This window comes from Rhynchophorus ferrugineus, unplaced genomic scaffold (genome assembly GCF_030347505.1).
Source record: "Rhynchophorus ferrugineus isolate W39M unplaced genomic scaffold, kcgeb_rfMv2 rfM7, whole genome shotgun sequence".
Taxonomy (NCBI): Eukaryota; Metazoa; Arthropoda; class Insecta; order Coleoptera; family Curculionidae; genus Rhynchophorus; species Rhynchophorus ferrugineus.
Window position 1 is genome coordinate 3,561,074 of NW_027472586.1, and position 13,976 is coordinate 3,575,049.

Here is a 13,976-nt window from a genome sequence, read left to right on the forward strand (position 1 = left end):
ATGGTTCCTTTTTTGGAGTCAGTTAACAACAAACCCGCTATAGGTAGGTTCTGATCCATTTCAAAGATCAATGATTCAGTCAGTTTTAATTTCAGTTAGAGCTAACTAAAAAACATATGGATTTATGCGTCAAGCCGGGGTCTTTTCAATTGACCTGATATTTTTAAAATACGGAAACTGACATGTCGATAATTTTTAAAAACATCACATATCTGATATCTGATTCTGATAAACTTTATCATACACACTCTTCGATACTAGAATTACCAAAACGTATTTTTATGTTTAAACATCCAGTTGTCTTATATATAACAGAAGTAGCTATTTTCTGTTGTTTTAATTAGTACAGTGGGTCAAAATGTATATAAAACTTTTAATGGGTTATTTGATGATCAAATCGGTGGATTCATACTATCCTACTGGCGAGGTTAATGATAATTTTGAATTTTTTGAAATGAAACTATATTCGATACTTGTTCAAGTTGGAACCGTGCGGATTATGGGATTGATATATATAGTATTCAAAATTTATCGTTTTCTTAGGAAGAGATCTTCGTTTAGGCATATTCTTGCGCACCTAATTATTGGGTTTATGTATGATTTTGTAACCAGATACGTAAAATTGATGGGGGTAATTACATTTATAATAACATTTTAAATATATGTGATATAATTTTACTTATTTTTAGCGTTTTGAAGAATACAATTCAACAGTTACAAAACAATGTGACACTTCTAAAATGTCTACCACAGAGTGGATTTTGTTTATTTTTAGTGAGTACAAGGCATTTTAATGTTTTCGGGTTAGAATTAAAAAACTTTTTAAAAATAAACACTTAATTTTTTTATATTAATCTCCTAGAACGTCAACAATCTGCCCATGGGCAATAAGTATTATTATATGTTTTCAGTTATATAACTATACTGACATGTAGTAGATCACTTCAGTAAGTGATCTACACTACAACTTATAATCTAAATCTTATTCTAGATACTATTCTAACTTATTTTAAAGTCCATCTTAACTTATTCGAAAAATTATTCTAACTTATTCTAGAGATTATTAATTCTCACTCTATGTGTTTATTAATCATTTAGTATGGTAGTTTGCATTTTAGCCTACGCATTTCACTGTCATCGCGCACGTTTAACTGTTTGGCGAGTGCATTGGGATTCACTAATAGTCTTTCAGAGTATTCGCACTAAGACTCCGAATCACACTCGTTATGGGTTCTATGGGGATATCACGCTGAATCAGTTTGTTGGACGCGTAATATCGGGCATCGACGATGACTCGTAACACTTTATTCTGGAACCTCTGGAGTATATCTATGTTAGATTTGCTAGTAGTACTCCACAGTTCAATACCATAGGTCCAAATGGAATTAGCCAATATATTTGGTTTAGTTTAAGCCCAAGCTATTTGCGTTTTGTCACTATATGTTTTTTCCATGTCAAACGTCGATCGAAATGCATTCCCATATATTTAACGTTGTCTGCTTGCGGAAGTTCATGATTATTCAATTTTATTGAGGGACATGTTCTTCTACAAAGGGTGAACGTCAGTCCCATGGGTAGATTTTGTCTCATTTGCTTTGATACGCCACGTTTTCAACCACAATTCGATTTTGTTAAGATGCAGTTGGGGGTTTCTTGTGGCTGATATTGGATCCTCGTGTGATGTGTGTGATAAAATCGCTGTATTGTCAGCATATGTTGCAACAGTAATGTTTCTTGAGGTCGGTGGGTCAGCTGTACTGCAAGAACACTGCCCTGCGGAACACCCGAATATATTGGGTGGAGTTTGACAATAAAATGTCTGTCGGTGAGGTACAATTTCAGCAACTGAAGGTGGGGCAAAAGCTTTTTTAATTTAACATGCAGTCCAGTCTGCCAAACATTGTCGAAGGCTTGAGAAATATCTAGAAATGCAGATGAGCAATATTTTTTATCGTTCAAGTTTTTGTTAATTTGGTTGACTAATCTATGTATTTGTTCTGTTGTTCCGTGTTTATTACGGAAGCCAAATTGATGGTCTGGAATAATATTTTTCCCCCCTGCGATAATTTTAAGTCTCTTAATGTATAATTTTTCGAATAGTTTTGCAATAACAACAGGCTAGGTAACAGGTAAGGGGCTTATAGGACGATAAGAGGAGACGTCTTCTGATTTTTTCCCAGGTTTAAGAATCATAATGATTTGAGCCACTTTCCAAGTGTTAGGAAAGTAATTACGTCTTCACATGGCATTAGATATGAATGTTATTAATTTTATGCACTTTCCTGAGAGCTCTTTTAAGATTCTTCCAGTTATTAGGTCAAAACTTATGGAAAATGATGGCCTGGGTTTTGATGGCTTCGGCATTAAACTTACCGACTGGCGAGTGACAAACTTAGAAATCATCCCAGAAAACATCCGGTCTTACCCAGCCTGGTTACTGGCGTAACTCGTATCATTTTCCTTGTCGGATTTAGTACTCTTGCCTAATATTAAACAATCACAAACATAAATTTACGACCATGGCCTAGCACGATTCGAACCTGCGACTGTCGCAACAGTAGGTAGACCGTCCTGTCGTCTTTACCACTACGCCAATCAAGCCGGCTATAAACAATTTCTTCGGTTCACTAGATCAACGGTAATTTTTAAATTGGCCGATTATATTCACTGTAGGTAGAAAAAGAAAGAGCAATATATCCTTTTGTGCGCGTGCGCTAATCCGAAAGTCTTGTTAGTTGTAAAATGTTTCTAGTCCATATTTAGTTACTTTCCTCTAAGCTTCATCGCTGTGCGGATTTGCTCAAGCCCGGACAAAGTTATTTCATAAACGGTGTTTCATTTTAGGTTCTACAAATTGTGAAAAGAAATTCGTGAAATTTTCGCATGTCCTTGAGGACCAGTTTATCGAACTACTCGATTTGGTGGGGAATGTTCTAGTAAGTATGGCTGACTATTTACTTTTTAAATTTAACTAATATACGCTTTACTGATTCCAGAAATTTCTGCGAAGTAGTTTAAGTTATTTATTTGGCCGTTAATGCTGTTATTTGTACATCGTCTCTCACTACATGATGTAACAAAAATACTATTATCATATATAGTGCATATATGCATATATAGTGTGGGGGCAAAAGTACCGCTACTATTTTGAGTGCGCGCCATCTTGGTTATGTCACATTCAGCTCAGTTTCGCTTTAACCATTGTGTTGGGTAGATCTTCAAATTTTATTGTGGATAAATACACGCCACAAGAACGAGCAGAAATAGTGACAATATTTATTGAATATTATCGTTCCATTATTGCCACTCAGAGGAAATTGCGTCAAATGGCAGCGGAACTTATGCTCTACTCTATACTATCGAAATATTTACTACTACAATTAATTATAGTTATAATAGTTTTTTCATAATATATTGTACTTTCATTAGAGAGCATATTTATCTTTTACATTTAGTTGTTGTCTTCTTCAGTAGAGTGTTTTCTTGTAAAGTCATTTTGATATCATTATAACAGGTCAATTGAAACTTTGAAGTCCCCGGCCTACCATAGTAAAAAACATATTTGTGTCAAAATTTGTTTTTCTTTATTCAGCATAATTCCCTTCAAGGGTGATACACTGATTATAGCGACCCTCCAACTTTTCGATACCATTTTTGTAGTACGATTTGCCCTTTGCTTCAAAATAGACCTCAAAATCACCTATTCATTTGACGAAAATTTATTCCCAGTGAGCATTCTTTTGGGATCTGAGAACAGGAAATTGTCGCTGGGGGCCAGATATGGAGAATACGGCGGATGAAGCAATTCGAAGCCCAATTCATGGATTTTTGCTATCGTTTTCACTGACTTGTGACACGGTGCATTGTCTTGGTGAAGCAGCACTTTCTTTTTCTTCAAATGCGACTGTTTTTCGGCTATTTCGTCTTTCAAACGGTCCAATAACGCTATGTAATAGTCGCTGTTGATAGTCCTTCCTTTTTCAAGGTAGTCAATGAAAATTATTCCATGCGCATCCCAAAATACAGGTGCCATAACCTTGCCAGCCGACTATTGCGTTTTCCCACGCTTTGCTGCGGATTCATCGTGTGCAGTCCACTCGGATGACTGTCTTCGGAGTGAAATGATGGAGCCATGTTTCATCCATTGTCACATATCGACGCAAAACTCGGGTTTATTACGCTTGATCATCTTCAAACACTGCTCCGAATCATCAACTCGTCGTTGTTTTTGGTCAAAAGTGACCTCGCGCACCCACTTTGCACAAAGCTATCTCGTACCCAAATATTTGTGAATGATATGATGTACACGTTCAGTTGATATCTTTAGAATGTCTGCTATTTTATTCAATTTCAATTTCCGGTCATTCAAAATCATTTTGCGAATTTTTTAAATGTTTTCGTCGGTAGCAACCTCTTTTGGGCGTCCACTGCGTTCACCGTCTTCGGTGCTCATTTCACCACGTCAAAACTTAGCATACCAATCCTTGATGGTTGATTTTCCTGGGGCAGTGTCCGGAAACTTCAAAAAGCAATATTTCAACAACACTATAACATAAATTGTCTCACTCAAAATGCTATAATTCACAAACTAATCATCCGAGAACTGTCAAATTTATACACGCATCTTTTGAGGGTTAGGGCGAACTATAAAACATGTGGGTTCAATTCTAGTAGCGCCCTCTATGTGTCAGACCGGTGATTTTTAAATTGATCCGTTAGAGATAACTGAAACTGAAGTTGATTCGTCACCCCCCTTCGTATAACGACGTTCTCTCTTCGGTAAATCCAATATTATATCCATACTAATATTCAGTGCAGCTGCAACACGCTAAAGAATATTTTTGATAAAAATCGCAATCATTTTGAATCAGAATAATAACGATTTAAAATTTATCAAAACAAGCAAAGCGTTAAAACAACCTCTGTCGGTTTTAGTTGTTATAGAATTTTATTTAATAAATTTGTTTCAGATTTTGAATTGTTTTTTTATTTAAATTTCATTGGAAATGTGATGTGCCGCCGTTGCAAAGAAACAATCAAATGCGTTATCAGCAAAATGCTTTCCTTTCAGCTACCTCCATCTAAATTAAATTGGCTAGTTAAATTAATTGGATAGACGATTATAATTTCATCTAGATATTGGACGTAGATTGAGTTTTCTCTATATTATTCTATGGTTACAGGGTATTCAGTGTTTGCAACAGTAGTCATTAGAATATATTTGTTGCGTTAATAAATATAATTACATATTCTTATTTTTCTAAATAAATAAACAAATTATGACTACTAATATTTTTTATGTATAATACCTATATACACGTATAATTAAGTAGTTTTATGTACAAGTTACATTAAACAATTTAACATATATTACAAATTGATTTACTGACATGGTCCTTCAGTAGCTCTTTTCGCGTCCGCTAAAACCTGATCAATTAAAATGTCCCTCGAACAAGTTTCACTCACAATTTCACTGACACATCGAATATACTGTGACATTTGGCTAAAAACCCATCGAAAAATATATTATTTCTTTTCTACTACAATACTACTTACTGACACACTTGATTCTTGGTCGGGAAGTTAGAGGTCGTTAGGCTTGAAGTGTTATTTGATAGACAGGAACGTATTTTTGGCAAACCTTTTTCATATTTCAATCGTTGAAGGCAGTATAGTATGGCATTATCAGAGGTTACTATGAAACAAGTCAAAATCAGTGTCTATTATTTGTCACATTATGTTCATGTTGCTATACATATTTTATAAAATTTTATGCCATTTAAAATAGAAAGAATCATTAGTTTTGCTCGTGACACGCAGACGACAGTAGAGGGACATAAGCGTGTATGCTGATTGGCCAGAATTACTCATGCGCATTTATTTTAAACCAGCTTGACATATTTGACAGCTAGGCGTTGTTGTTTACGAAAGTTGTGGTTAGGAAGTAATTTTTAGGTTAATTTTATGTTTACAAAATTTTGTTGAGGTAATATAATTATTAATTATTTACTAGAATTTCAGTATAGATAATTATTTTTTTGAGTTAAAATAAGACGTTTATTAATAATAAAAAATATTTAACTTAGTCTCAACAGAAATAGTATGTTAACTTGTGAGTGATATTCTATTTATATTATATTCTTCAAATGTACGTATAATTTGCAAGAACTGCCAACGCAGCAAATTGAAATCCTTTTGCGCATGTCATTGTCCTCCACAATTAGACCCTTATTTCGTTCGGTCACTTAAAAAAGTTGGATACACGATAAGTACAAGTAAGGATGTCGAAAAATATCGATATATATTGAAATGTGGATATTTTTGTACTAGTAGAATATCTATATTAAAACCCTAGGGGTTCTCAAGAATGGTATCGAACATTTGCTTTGCGTAGTTTGGTATCGATATTTTTACTCGACATATCGAAGTATCGATGTTTCTCTTCGCGTTCGATATCCCTAGGTGCAAGTGCTTGCGAGCCATAAATTGATGGTATTTTTACTTTACGGTATATGCCTGCTATGCCTTTGCAATATTTTGCTTGAATACTTACTTTTAAACAGATGGATGTGGTCGTAAACGAATGCCATAAATGATTCCATGATTTGAAAAAAAAAGTCTGGATAGTATTTTGTTTCCTTGGTGAGACATGTCTCCATGGCTGGCACGATATTCCTGCTACAGTTCTTGAATGTGGTTATGAAGTCCTCTTTTGGCGTACTTAAGAATTTAATTTTAGCTAGACATACTTTTGCCCTATCTATTTCTGTCTGAAAAAGAGAGGAATTCTTATAAAGTCGGAACAGATTTATTTATAAAGTGGTGTATTAGTATTTTACCCAAATAATTCTCGATGCATCGTTATCTTCGCATTGTTTTTTCAGGATATTGGTTAACGTGGTAATATCCAGCATGTGCGTAAATTGTTCGTAGATTCCTTTTATCGTCGTTGGAACAACAACACCTAAAATAATACCGCATATATTTTTCCTGCTATTAGATGTCAAACTTATGTTTTACTTTTTGTTTTATTTTTCAAGTTATTACGATGGCTACATTTGCTGATGATACTGTGATTATAACTGTCGGAGACAATAGTAAAGAATCTACATAAAATTACAACAAGCAAGTGACAATATAAATAAATGGACACAAGCTTGGAAAATAAGAATTAATGAAAGTAAATCTGTGAATATGCAGTTAGCCTACAATCAGACCGTACAAGCACCAATAACATTAAATAATACTATCATTCCATATAGCAAAAACCCTAAATATCCTGAATCCTGATGCAAAACTTCGCTGGAAGGAACATATAAAGAAGAAAAGAAAATAACTGGAATTGAAATATAGGAAAATATATTGGTTAATTGGAAGAAAATCACAATTGTCAGTACACAATAAATTGCTATTATATAAGCAAATATACTGAAACCTATATGAACATACGGAGTTCAATAATGGGGATGTTCTGCAAAGAGTAACAAAATTTTACATACATATAAATATATGTTTCAGAACAAAGCCCTGAGAAGTATTGTGGGCGCATCCAAATATTACAAGACTGACTACCAACATCGAGACCTTCAGATACCCACAGTCAGACAAGAAATCAAGAGAATTGCAAGGGGGTATGAGTAGAAACTCTCATGAGAATATTGAAGCATTGCAACTTTTGGATGCCACCAGAGCGGGACACAGACTCAAAAGAATCAAACCATCTGATCTTGTGTAGTCTTGTGTAGTGAGGTGCATATAATAAAAAATAGAGCATTGACATATATAAACATTATTTCACCAGGGACTGAGATAGGAGGAAACAACTAGTAGCAATATAATAAATAAATAATAAAAAAATCCAAGTGATATTCTCGTGGATTCAATTGTATTCAAAACAAATTTTAAGTCCGACATCCAGTACTTACCTCTATTTGTGTTAGTTATTTTCAAGCATTTAGTTAAGATCAAGGTTGAGGGTTTTGTGTTAAGCGATATGGATAAATAAAACGACCAATTAAGATAATTTCACTATATTATTAGTATTAATCGAAAAGGTGCAATACTTATTCGACGTAAATCGTACTTCGTCTTTGTTTCAAGTTCTTGCAGCCGGTCTTCTTGATAAACTTGAACAAGGCGTCGACTATATTCGACGGGGTGGTGTCCTTGCAATGATTTTCCAGGTCGGTCACTACGCATTCTTGGATCTTGCCAAAATCGCTACGAAAAAAAAAGATTGTTATTACGTGGATTTTGATGCAAAGAAGATATTCTGATTTAGATGCACATATATTGTTGTTTTCTCAAGGACAGCAACAACAACAAACATTATTTTAAAGCACACAAGGTTTTTCCTAGTACCAAGTGTACCGAAGTCATAACTGGATTTTTCATTAAAAAAACTACCTGATTTTCAAGAAAATAGAAAACTGTATTTATTTAAAGTATTGGCTTGAAAATAATGGATGCTATTCCAAAAAAAAACCGTTTGTCCTTTGAGCAAAATCATTCTTCTTCTTCGAGATTGGCAAACTGCTACTCCGCGAACGCGTGCCCCATTGCTCCGAAAAGTAGATACTTGGGCGGGAAAATGTCTGGAGAGTACGGCGGGCGTGATAATATATACCATCCGAGTGCTATCAACGCTTTCTTGATCGGTCTTCGGGCCCAATTTGGACGTTTTTCGATCAATGTATGATTCGAATTGATCAATTATTGTCAGCAGCGATCACTTTCAACTGCTTCGTCAAGTCTCAATAGTTCGTACTACACCACGCCACTCTGGTCTCACCAAACACGCATGTCTTACCTTGCGACCAAAACAATTTGGCCTTGGAGTCCATCGGCCGGTTTCGCCAGGTGATAAGCATATCTGCTCGTTCTTAGGGCATTCAAAATAAATTAGCTCTTCATCACCCTTTCCATATTTTGATGAGCAAGTTAATGAAGGACCAATCAAAACAAATTATTTTCCATGTAGGTTTCTATAAGATCCATGGGAGCAGCAGCCCATGGAACATTCTGGATATAAAAGTAGCGTCATGTCTTTGCTCAGTTCATAAGTATAGCGTTTTGTAAATTAAAAAAAAACATTTTCACAAATGTTTTCAAATTCTAGATCATAAACTACGTAATATAGCAGAACACTAATCAAAACTTACTCGCATTTCTTTTTATCGACTCCCAGCGACGGTAGGCTCGTAGGTAATGACGTCAACGACAAGCCACTGACATCGATTTTCAGCGTAGCATTCACGCAATCCTTGATTTGATCTTTCCTGGAAGAGATGCATTCGACGCCTCCTTCTGCTACGAACACTAGAATAAACGAAACAACATTTAGTTATCATTCTCCTAACAAAAGGGCATCTATAACAGGGTAATGATAGTGGAAACAACTAAAAGTATATAATTAGTTTAGGATAACTGTAGAAAATCGTATTGAGTGTGGAAGTATTATGTGCATAGATATGTGTATAATTGTTGTAATTGTTTAGAATATACATGAGCATTTGGTTAGAATGTATGAGAAGTGGAAAACCATTTTGTAGTTATGGTAAGTGCTTTAGGAGAATGTAGTGATTAAATCTGATGTTATCAAGAAATATATATACATGTAGCAATAGAAGAAATTACGGAGAAAGTATCAATATTGAGACATTTTGACGTCATAAATTTAGATCACGTGAGTTCACTGTTTTATTGAATGGTCTATACATCTTATTCACCTGATATAACTCCGATAGATTTTTTCTGCCTAATTAATAAACGTTTTGTCTTTTATCGCCAGATTATCGGCGCCCTTTGACAGAATGTACAATAAAATAAAAATAGTCTCCGTATTAAGGAATTTATGTGGAGTGACAGTAAGAATGTCATTACACTTATAGTAAATTGGGTTGGAAGATTAAGTACGATTTACACTGAATGAAACAACGATCTAAATTGGATAATGCATTCTCGTGCGAGATTTACTAAATTGAATTCGGTTTCTAGCTGTATTAGGACACTAAGTTAATATATGTAGGAGTTATGAGTTATAATATTGAATTGTGATCATCAAATAACTTACTACCAAATAAAATAAAAGCCTATAAACCTGTAGGTATTTAAAAAACCTACTGAAATGAATAAAACCGATTATAGAGAGAAAAAAAACGTAATAAAAACAATACACTGAATAATTGAAATCATACATTACAGCCAGAATATTTACAGTTAAACAAGATGAAACTTTACAATGAAAGAAGTTAAGTCAGGTATATCATAAGGAAGTGTACTTCGGCCAATTCCTTAACTATTCTTCACATGTATTATACCATAAAGGGAAGATATCACGATGGCTACATTTGCTGAAGACACTGCGATTTTTATTGCCGAAGACAACATCGAAAAAGCCACGTGAAAATGACAACAGTCAAGTGACAATATAATTAAATGGACCCAAACTTGGAAAACATAATTCTGTACATAATCAGACCAACACAAGTACACAACAACAATAAATAATACTACTGAGAATTTTTGTAGGTGCACCGAGATACTACAGGACTGACTACTTACTCCGAGACTTTCAGATACCGCCTGTCACTCAGGAAATCAAGAGAATAGCAAGGAGACATGACGGCAGACTCTATTCTCATGTCAACATCGATATATTATAACTCTTGGATAACACCAGAACAGGAAGCATACTCAAAAGAATTAAGCCATTTGATCTTGTGTAGTGTAGTGTACATTATTACACTAGAAACTAAGATACCCGACCGATTGGTCCTCCTAGATATTTACTTTTATTTATTATTTAGATTTAAGTTTCTTTTGATCTGGTCCAGGCGGTGGAATGCATGACGCATACCTGGCCGCGGAGACTTGTCCTGGAGTGACAAGCTTGACCGGGTTATGTGGGACTGCGCCTGGGCTTACCAATACATTAAACCGAAACCGCCTCACAGTTGACTCCTAATCGAGCAGCCATTATTGGGCACGAAGACCCGGCGAAATAACCGATAGTGAAACTAACTATTGATAGAGAACTTGAGTTAACATACGACTGGATACTGTCGTATGGGGGTAAAAGTTATGACTGCAGCGACGGATGAGGTCGTTTCAGCCTGGAAAAGGGGGGGTTAGCGGTGACGAGGTGCTAAGCTCGCAGCATGTCCGCTAGTTCGCAAACAAGCGCGTTTTCAGAAGGACTTGAGCTGAGTTGTTGCTTGCGGAACTATGAGATATGAAGTGCTTGATTGCTGGAGTGTCAGTTTCCTTATGAATTTGATTATTTCTGACAATTAATGGAGCGTTTAAGATTCTCCTGGGTAGTTTATTTTGGAAAACTTGTTACCTAGTGGGGTGTAACCAGGTTTGTTTGAGTAGACCAAAACAACATCTAGTAAAATAAGCATTTGATGGAGATGTCAAGGAAGTCTGCTAGAAGGGCAGATCAGAGAAGATAGCAGGTTTTCCATCCCAGAATCTTTCTGGATTTGGGAATGTCAACCGAACCGTCGGTCGAAGTGAAGACGTGCGTGACGTTATCCAGCTGTGGAATTGTTTTTGAAACTTAGATTTATATTATTGTAAGGACAAATTGTAGGTTAGTCAGCAACGACTAGTAACAATGTAATGAAGACATTTTAAAAATAACTTACTGGCCAAACGATCACCATCTCTGAAACAAGCGAAATCTAAGATCTCGTCGATAACTCTGATGGCATTGTCCAAAGCTGTCTTTTCGTTCTCTTCCAGACATTCTTTGGATATGTTCACGGTCCTCAGTATACACTCTTTGATTTCAGGTCGTTTCTTGCAATATTTTCCGAAAACCTCGTCCATCGAGCCAGTCTTCTTGGCTTCATCGAGTTCGCTCTTGATTTGGTCCGGGTTAATCTTACCTTGCAGGCACGTTTTCGTTTCTTTTGCGGCTGCCTGAAATGTACAAATACTCGTAATGGCTAACGGGAGATAAAATGTATTTCATGCCAAATAAAACGTCAAAGAGCTGTATTATATGGGTTTGAATAAATTAACGCGAGTTATCTAATTTTTGTTTTGTTTTCGAAATAATATAAATGTTCGTAGTTTTTCGCATAAGTGCATATTTTTTCATACAATCCTTTTGTTTAGTCCTCTGATTATTGATATTAATATTAACTGAAAAGTCCCTGTCTTAAGACATAGATGGCGATAGTTTTATTGCATTAACCGCTTTTTCCAGTTAGTACTAACCTCCAAAAGAACGCTGTTAAAATTTCACGATATTCTGCTCATAAGTTTCTGGATTATTGTGATAAGTGTGACGCTACTTTTGTTATTTTTAAAACAATGGATCAAAAACAATTTCGTGTTTTAATTTTAAAATGCTTGCTTGGGAAAAATACCGTTCAAGCGAATCAATGACTTGAAAATTATTATAAGGAATCCGTTCTATCAGAAACAACAATAAAACGTCCGTTTGCTGACTTCAAACGTGGTCGTGGAGACACCGATGGTGCAGAATTGGACGTCCAAATGAGGTGGTTACACTAGAAACGTTTTGAATGATCGAAAAGTGAAGTTGTGTGAGTTAGCTAACATCTTAAAGGATATTAAAAGTACGTGGTTTTATAATGCATAAGCATTTGACTATACTAAACTTAAAAAATCGGAAATTTTGCGTCAATATGTGATAATGGATGAAACATGGATCCATCACTTGGACACCAGCTGATGACCGATTCTACAAAAGTGGTGGAATGATTGTGTGGCTCTTGATGGAGATTACGTTGACGAATGAAGCAAATTTTGAACAATATAAAAAAGGCGTGGTCTTTCCATGTGTTATAATAAGGCACAGAGGGCTCTGATTGGATATAACTATTATATAACAAATAAGTGACAATAAATAAATAAATAAATGAAAATACTATTTGGATAAATAAATAAATAGATAACGCCATCGGGAGACGTAAAACACGTTAAGGATACAACATAACAAAGCGATAAGTTGTTTCTTAATATTAATGTTGTTTTGAATCTCATAGACTTTGAGCCATATCTCTCAATTGTTATTTTGTATTTTTTGTTTAAGTAATACACCGCATAACGATAACTTAATATTAACTTACCTTAATGCGGTCGTAGGTATCGGGACTACCCTTCTTCTGACATCGTTCCTTAACAGCAGGAATGTCCTGGATGTCGTTCAGATTGTCGGGAAGGACGATTTCGGCCGAACACAGCGCTGCAACGGAAATGAGAGTTAATACGAGCAAATAACCACTCGACGTGCAACGAGAAAGCGTACCTGCGACCAGCACTAAAATCAGTACCCTGTGCATTGTTGATTTCGCGAGATTTCCCAATTGACTGGTGAGTAGTCAGGTCCTGGGTTGCTCTAAGGTCATATTAATAAGCGCTCGGCTGTTTAATCACTAATTACTTAGGGTTATGACCTTACTCCTATCTCATTACGCCAAAACAAGATAAAGTATTTATTTTGGTGTGGACAGTGGCGTAACACCGTCTCTGTTCTTCCCCAATAATATGTATTTTGAGTGTTTTATTCTTAATTTATTAATTTAAGTTATACAATTAACATTATTAACATGGTCTTTCTTCTTTCCCAATAATATGTATTTTGAGTGTTTTATTCTTAACTAGCGACCCGCCCCGGCTTCGCACGGGTGCAATGCTGATACTAAATTAAATACACTACAGAAAAAATATGAACGTTGTATATAAAAACATAGCGGCCCGCTCCGACTTTGCACGGGCATAAAATATATATGCCTATGTCACTCAATGAAAACATGATTAAAATCGATCCAGTATTTTGGTTCATTCATTACTGCCCTTGGCCTGCACGCATTAAATTTGGAGTAAAACAATTCCTATTCCCCTATACTTACTATGAAGATTTCCTGCTATCTTTGGAATATCTAAATTCATACAATTTTTATTACATTACATATTTTTAAACGCAAATTTTAAATTTG

General features: G+C 35.3%; 3 protein-coding genes and 1 long non-coding RNA gene across 5 annotated transcripts; 2 read left to right on the forward strand and 2 right to left on the reverse strand.

Moving 5' to 3' along the window:
* Positions 1-401: 401 nt before the first annotated feature.
* On the forward strand, positions 402-7,761 carry LOC143199544 (uncharacterized). Of its 2 annotated transcripts, none has more exons than XM_076409437.1 (4): positions 402-631; positions 690-774; positions 2,845-2,936; positions 7,519-7,761. In XM_076409437.1, the coding sequence occupies exons 1-4, from the start codon at positions 455-457 to the stop codon at positions 7,639-7,641; spliced, it is 477 nt and encodes a 158-aa protein (XP_076265552.1). In that variant the 5' UTR covers positions 402-454; the 3' UTR covers positions 7,642-7,761. The 2 variants fall into 2 exon arrangements, with proteins under 2 accessions (XP_076265552.1, XP_076265553.1); XM_076409438.1 differs by lacking the exon at positions 7,519-7,761 and adding an exon at positions 2,997-3,171.
* Positions 5,278-6,998, reverse strand: LOC143199543 (uncharacterized). Its single transcript, XM_076409436.1, has 4 exons — positions 6,840-6,998; positions 6,554-6,770; positions 5,557-5,695; positions 5,278-5,503 (listed from the first exon to the last, which is right to left on the reverse strand). Exons 1-4 carry the CDS (start codon positions 6,912-6,914, stop codon positions 5,383-5,385), a joined length of 552 nt encoding a protein of 183 aa, XP_076265551.1. The 5' UTR covers positions 6,915-6,998; the 3' UTR covers positions 5,278-5,382.
* Positions 7,762-8,014: 253 nt separating the features above from the next.
* LOC143199540 (27 kDa hemolymph protein) lies at positions 8,015-13,429 on the reverse strand. The gene is made up of 5 exons (XM_076409434.1): positions 13,286-13,429; positions 13,107-13,222; positions 11,652-11,928; positions 9,162-9,318; positions 8,015-8,220 (listed from the first exon to the last, which is right to left on the reverse strand). The coding sequence occupies exons 1-5, from the start codon at positions 13,317-13,319 to the stop codon at positions 8,064-8,066; spliced, it is 741 nt and encodes a 246-aa protein (XP_076265549.1). The 5' UTR covers positions 13,320-13,429; the 3' UTR covers positions 8,015-8,063.
* On the forward strand, positions 10,788-13,229 carry LOC143199553 (uncharacterized). The gene is made up of 2 exons (XR_013006472.1): positions 10,788-12,293; positions 12,529-13,229. It is a non-coding gene; the product is annotated as an uncharacterized LOC143199553 (long non-coding RNA).
* Positions 13,430-13,976: the final 547 nt, after the last annotated feature.

Bases quoted from the DNA above. Each gene is read 5' to 3' on its own strand.
- LOC143199544 (XM_076409437.1), top strand. From the start codon at position 455: ATGAAACTATATTCGATACTTGTTCAAGTTGGAACCGTGCGGATTATG. The intron at 775-2,844 runs GTGAGTACAAGG...GTTTCATTTTAG, and splicing joins GTGGATTTTGTTTATTTTTA to GTTCTACAAATTGTGAAAAG. The intron at 2,937-7,518 runs GTAAGTATGGCT...TATATGTTTCAG, and splicing joins ATTTGGTGGGGAATGTTCTA to AACAAAGCCCTGAGAAGTAT.
- LOC143199543 (XM_076409436.1), bottom strand. From the start codon at position 6,914: ATGCTGGATATTACCACGTTAACCAATATCCTGAAAAAACAATGCGAA. The intron at 6,771-6,839 runs GTAAAATACTAA...TCTCTTTTTCAG, and splicing joins ATGCATCGAGAATTATTTGG to ACAGAAATAGATAGGGCAAA. The intron at 5,696-6,553 runs GTAAGTATTCAA...CTTGTTTCATAG, and splicing joins CCACATCCATCTGTTTAAAA to TAACCTCTGATAATGCCATA.
- LOC143199540 (XM_076409434.1), bottom strand. From the start codon at position 13,319: ATGCACAGGGTACTGATTTTAGTGCTGGTCGCAG. The intron at 13,223-13,285 runs GTACGCTTTCTC...TTTCCGTTGCAG, and splicing joins GATTTTAGTGCTGGTCGCAG to CGCTGTGTTCGGCCGAAATC. The intron at 8,221-9,161 runs GTAAGTTTTGAT...TTTTTTTCGTAG, and splicing joins GTCGATAAAAAGAAATGCGA to CGATTTTGGCAAGATCCAAG.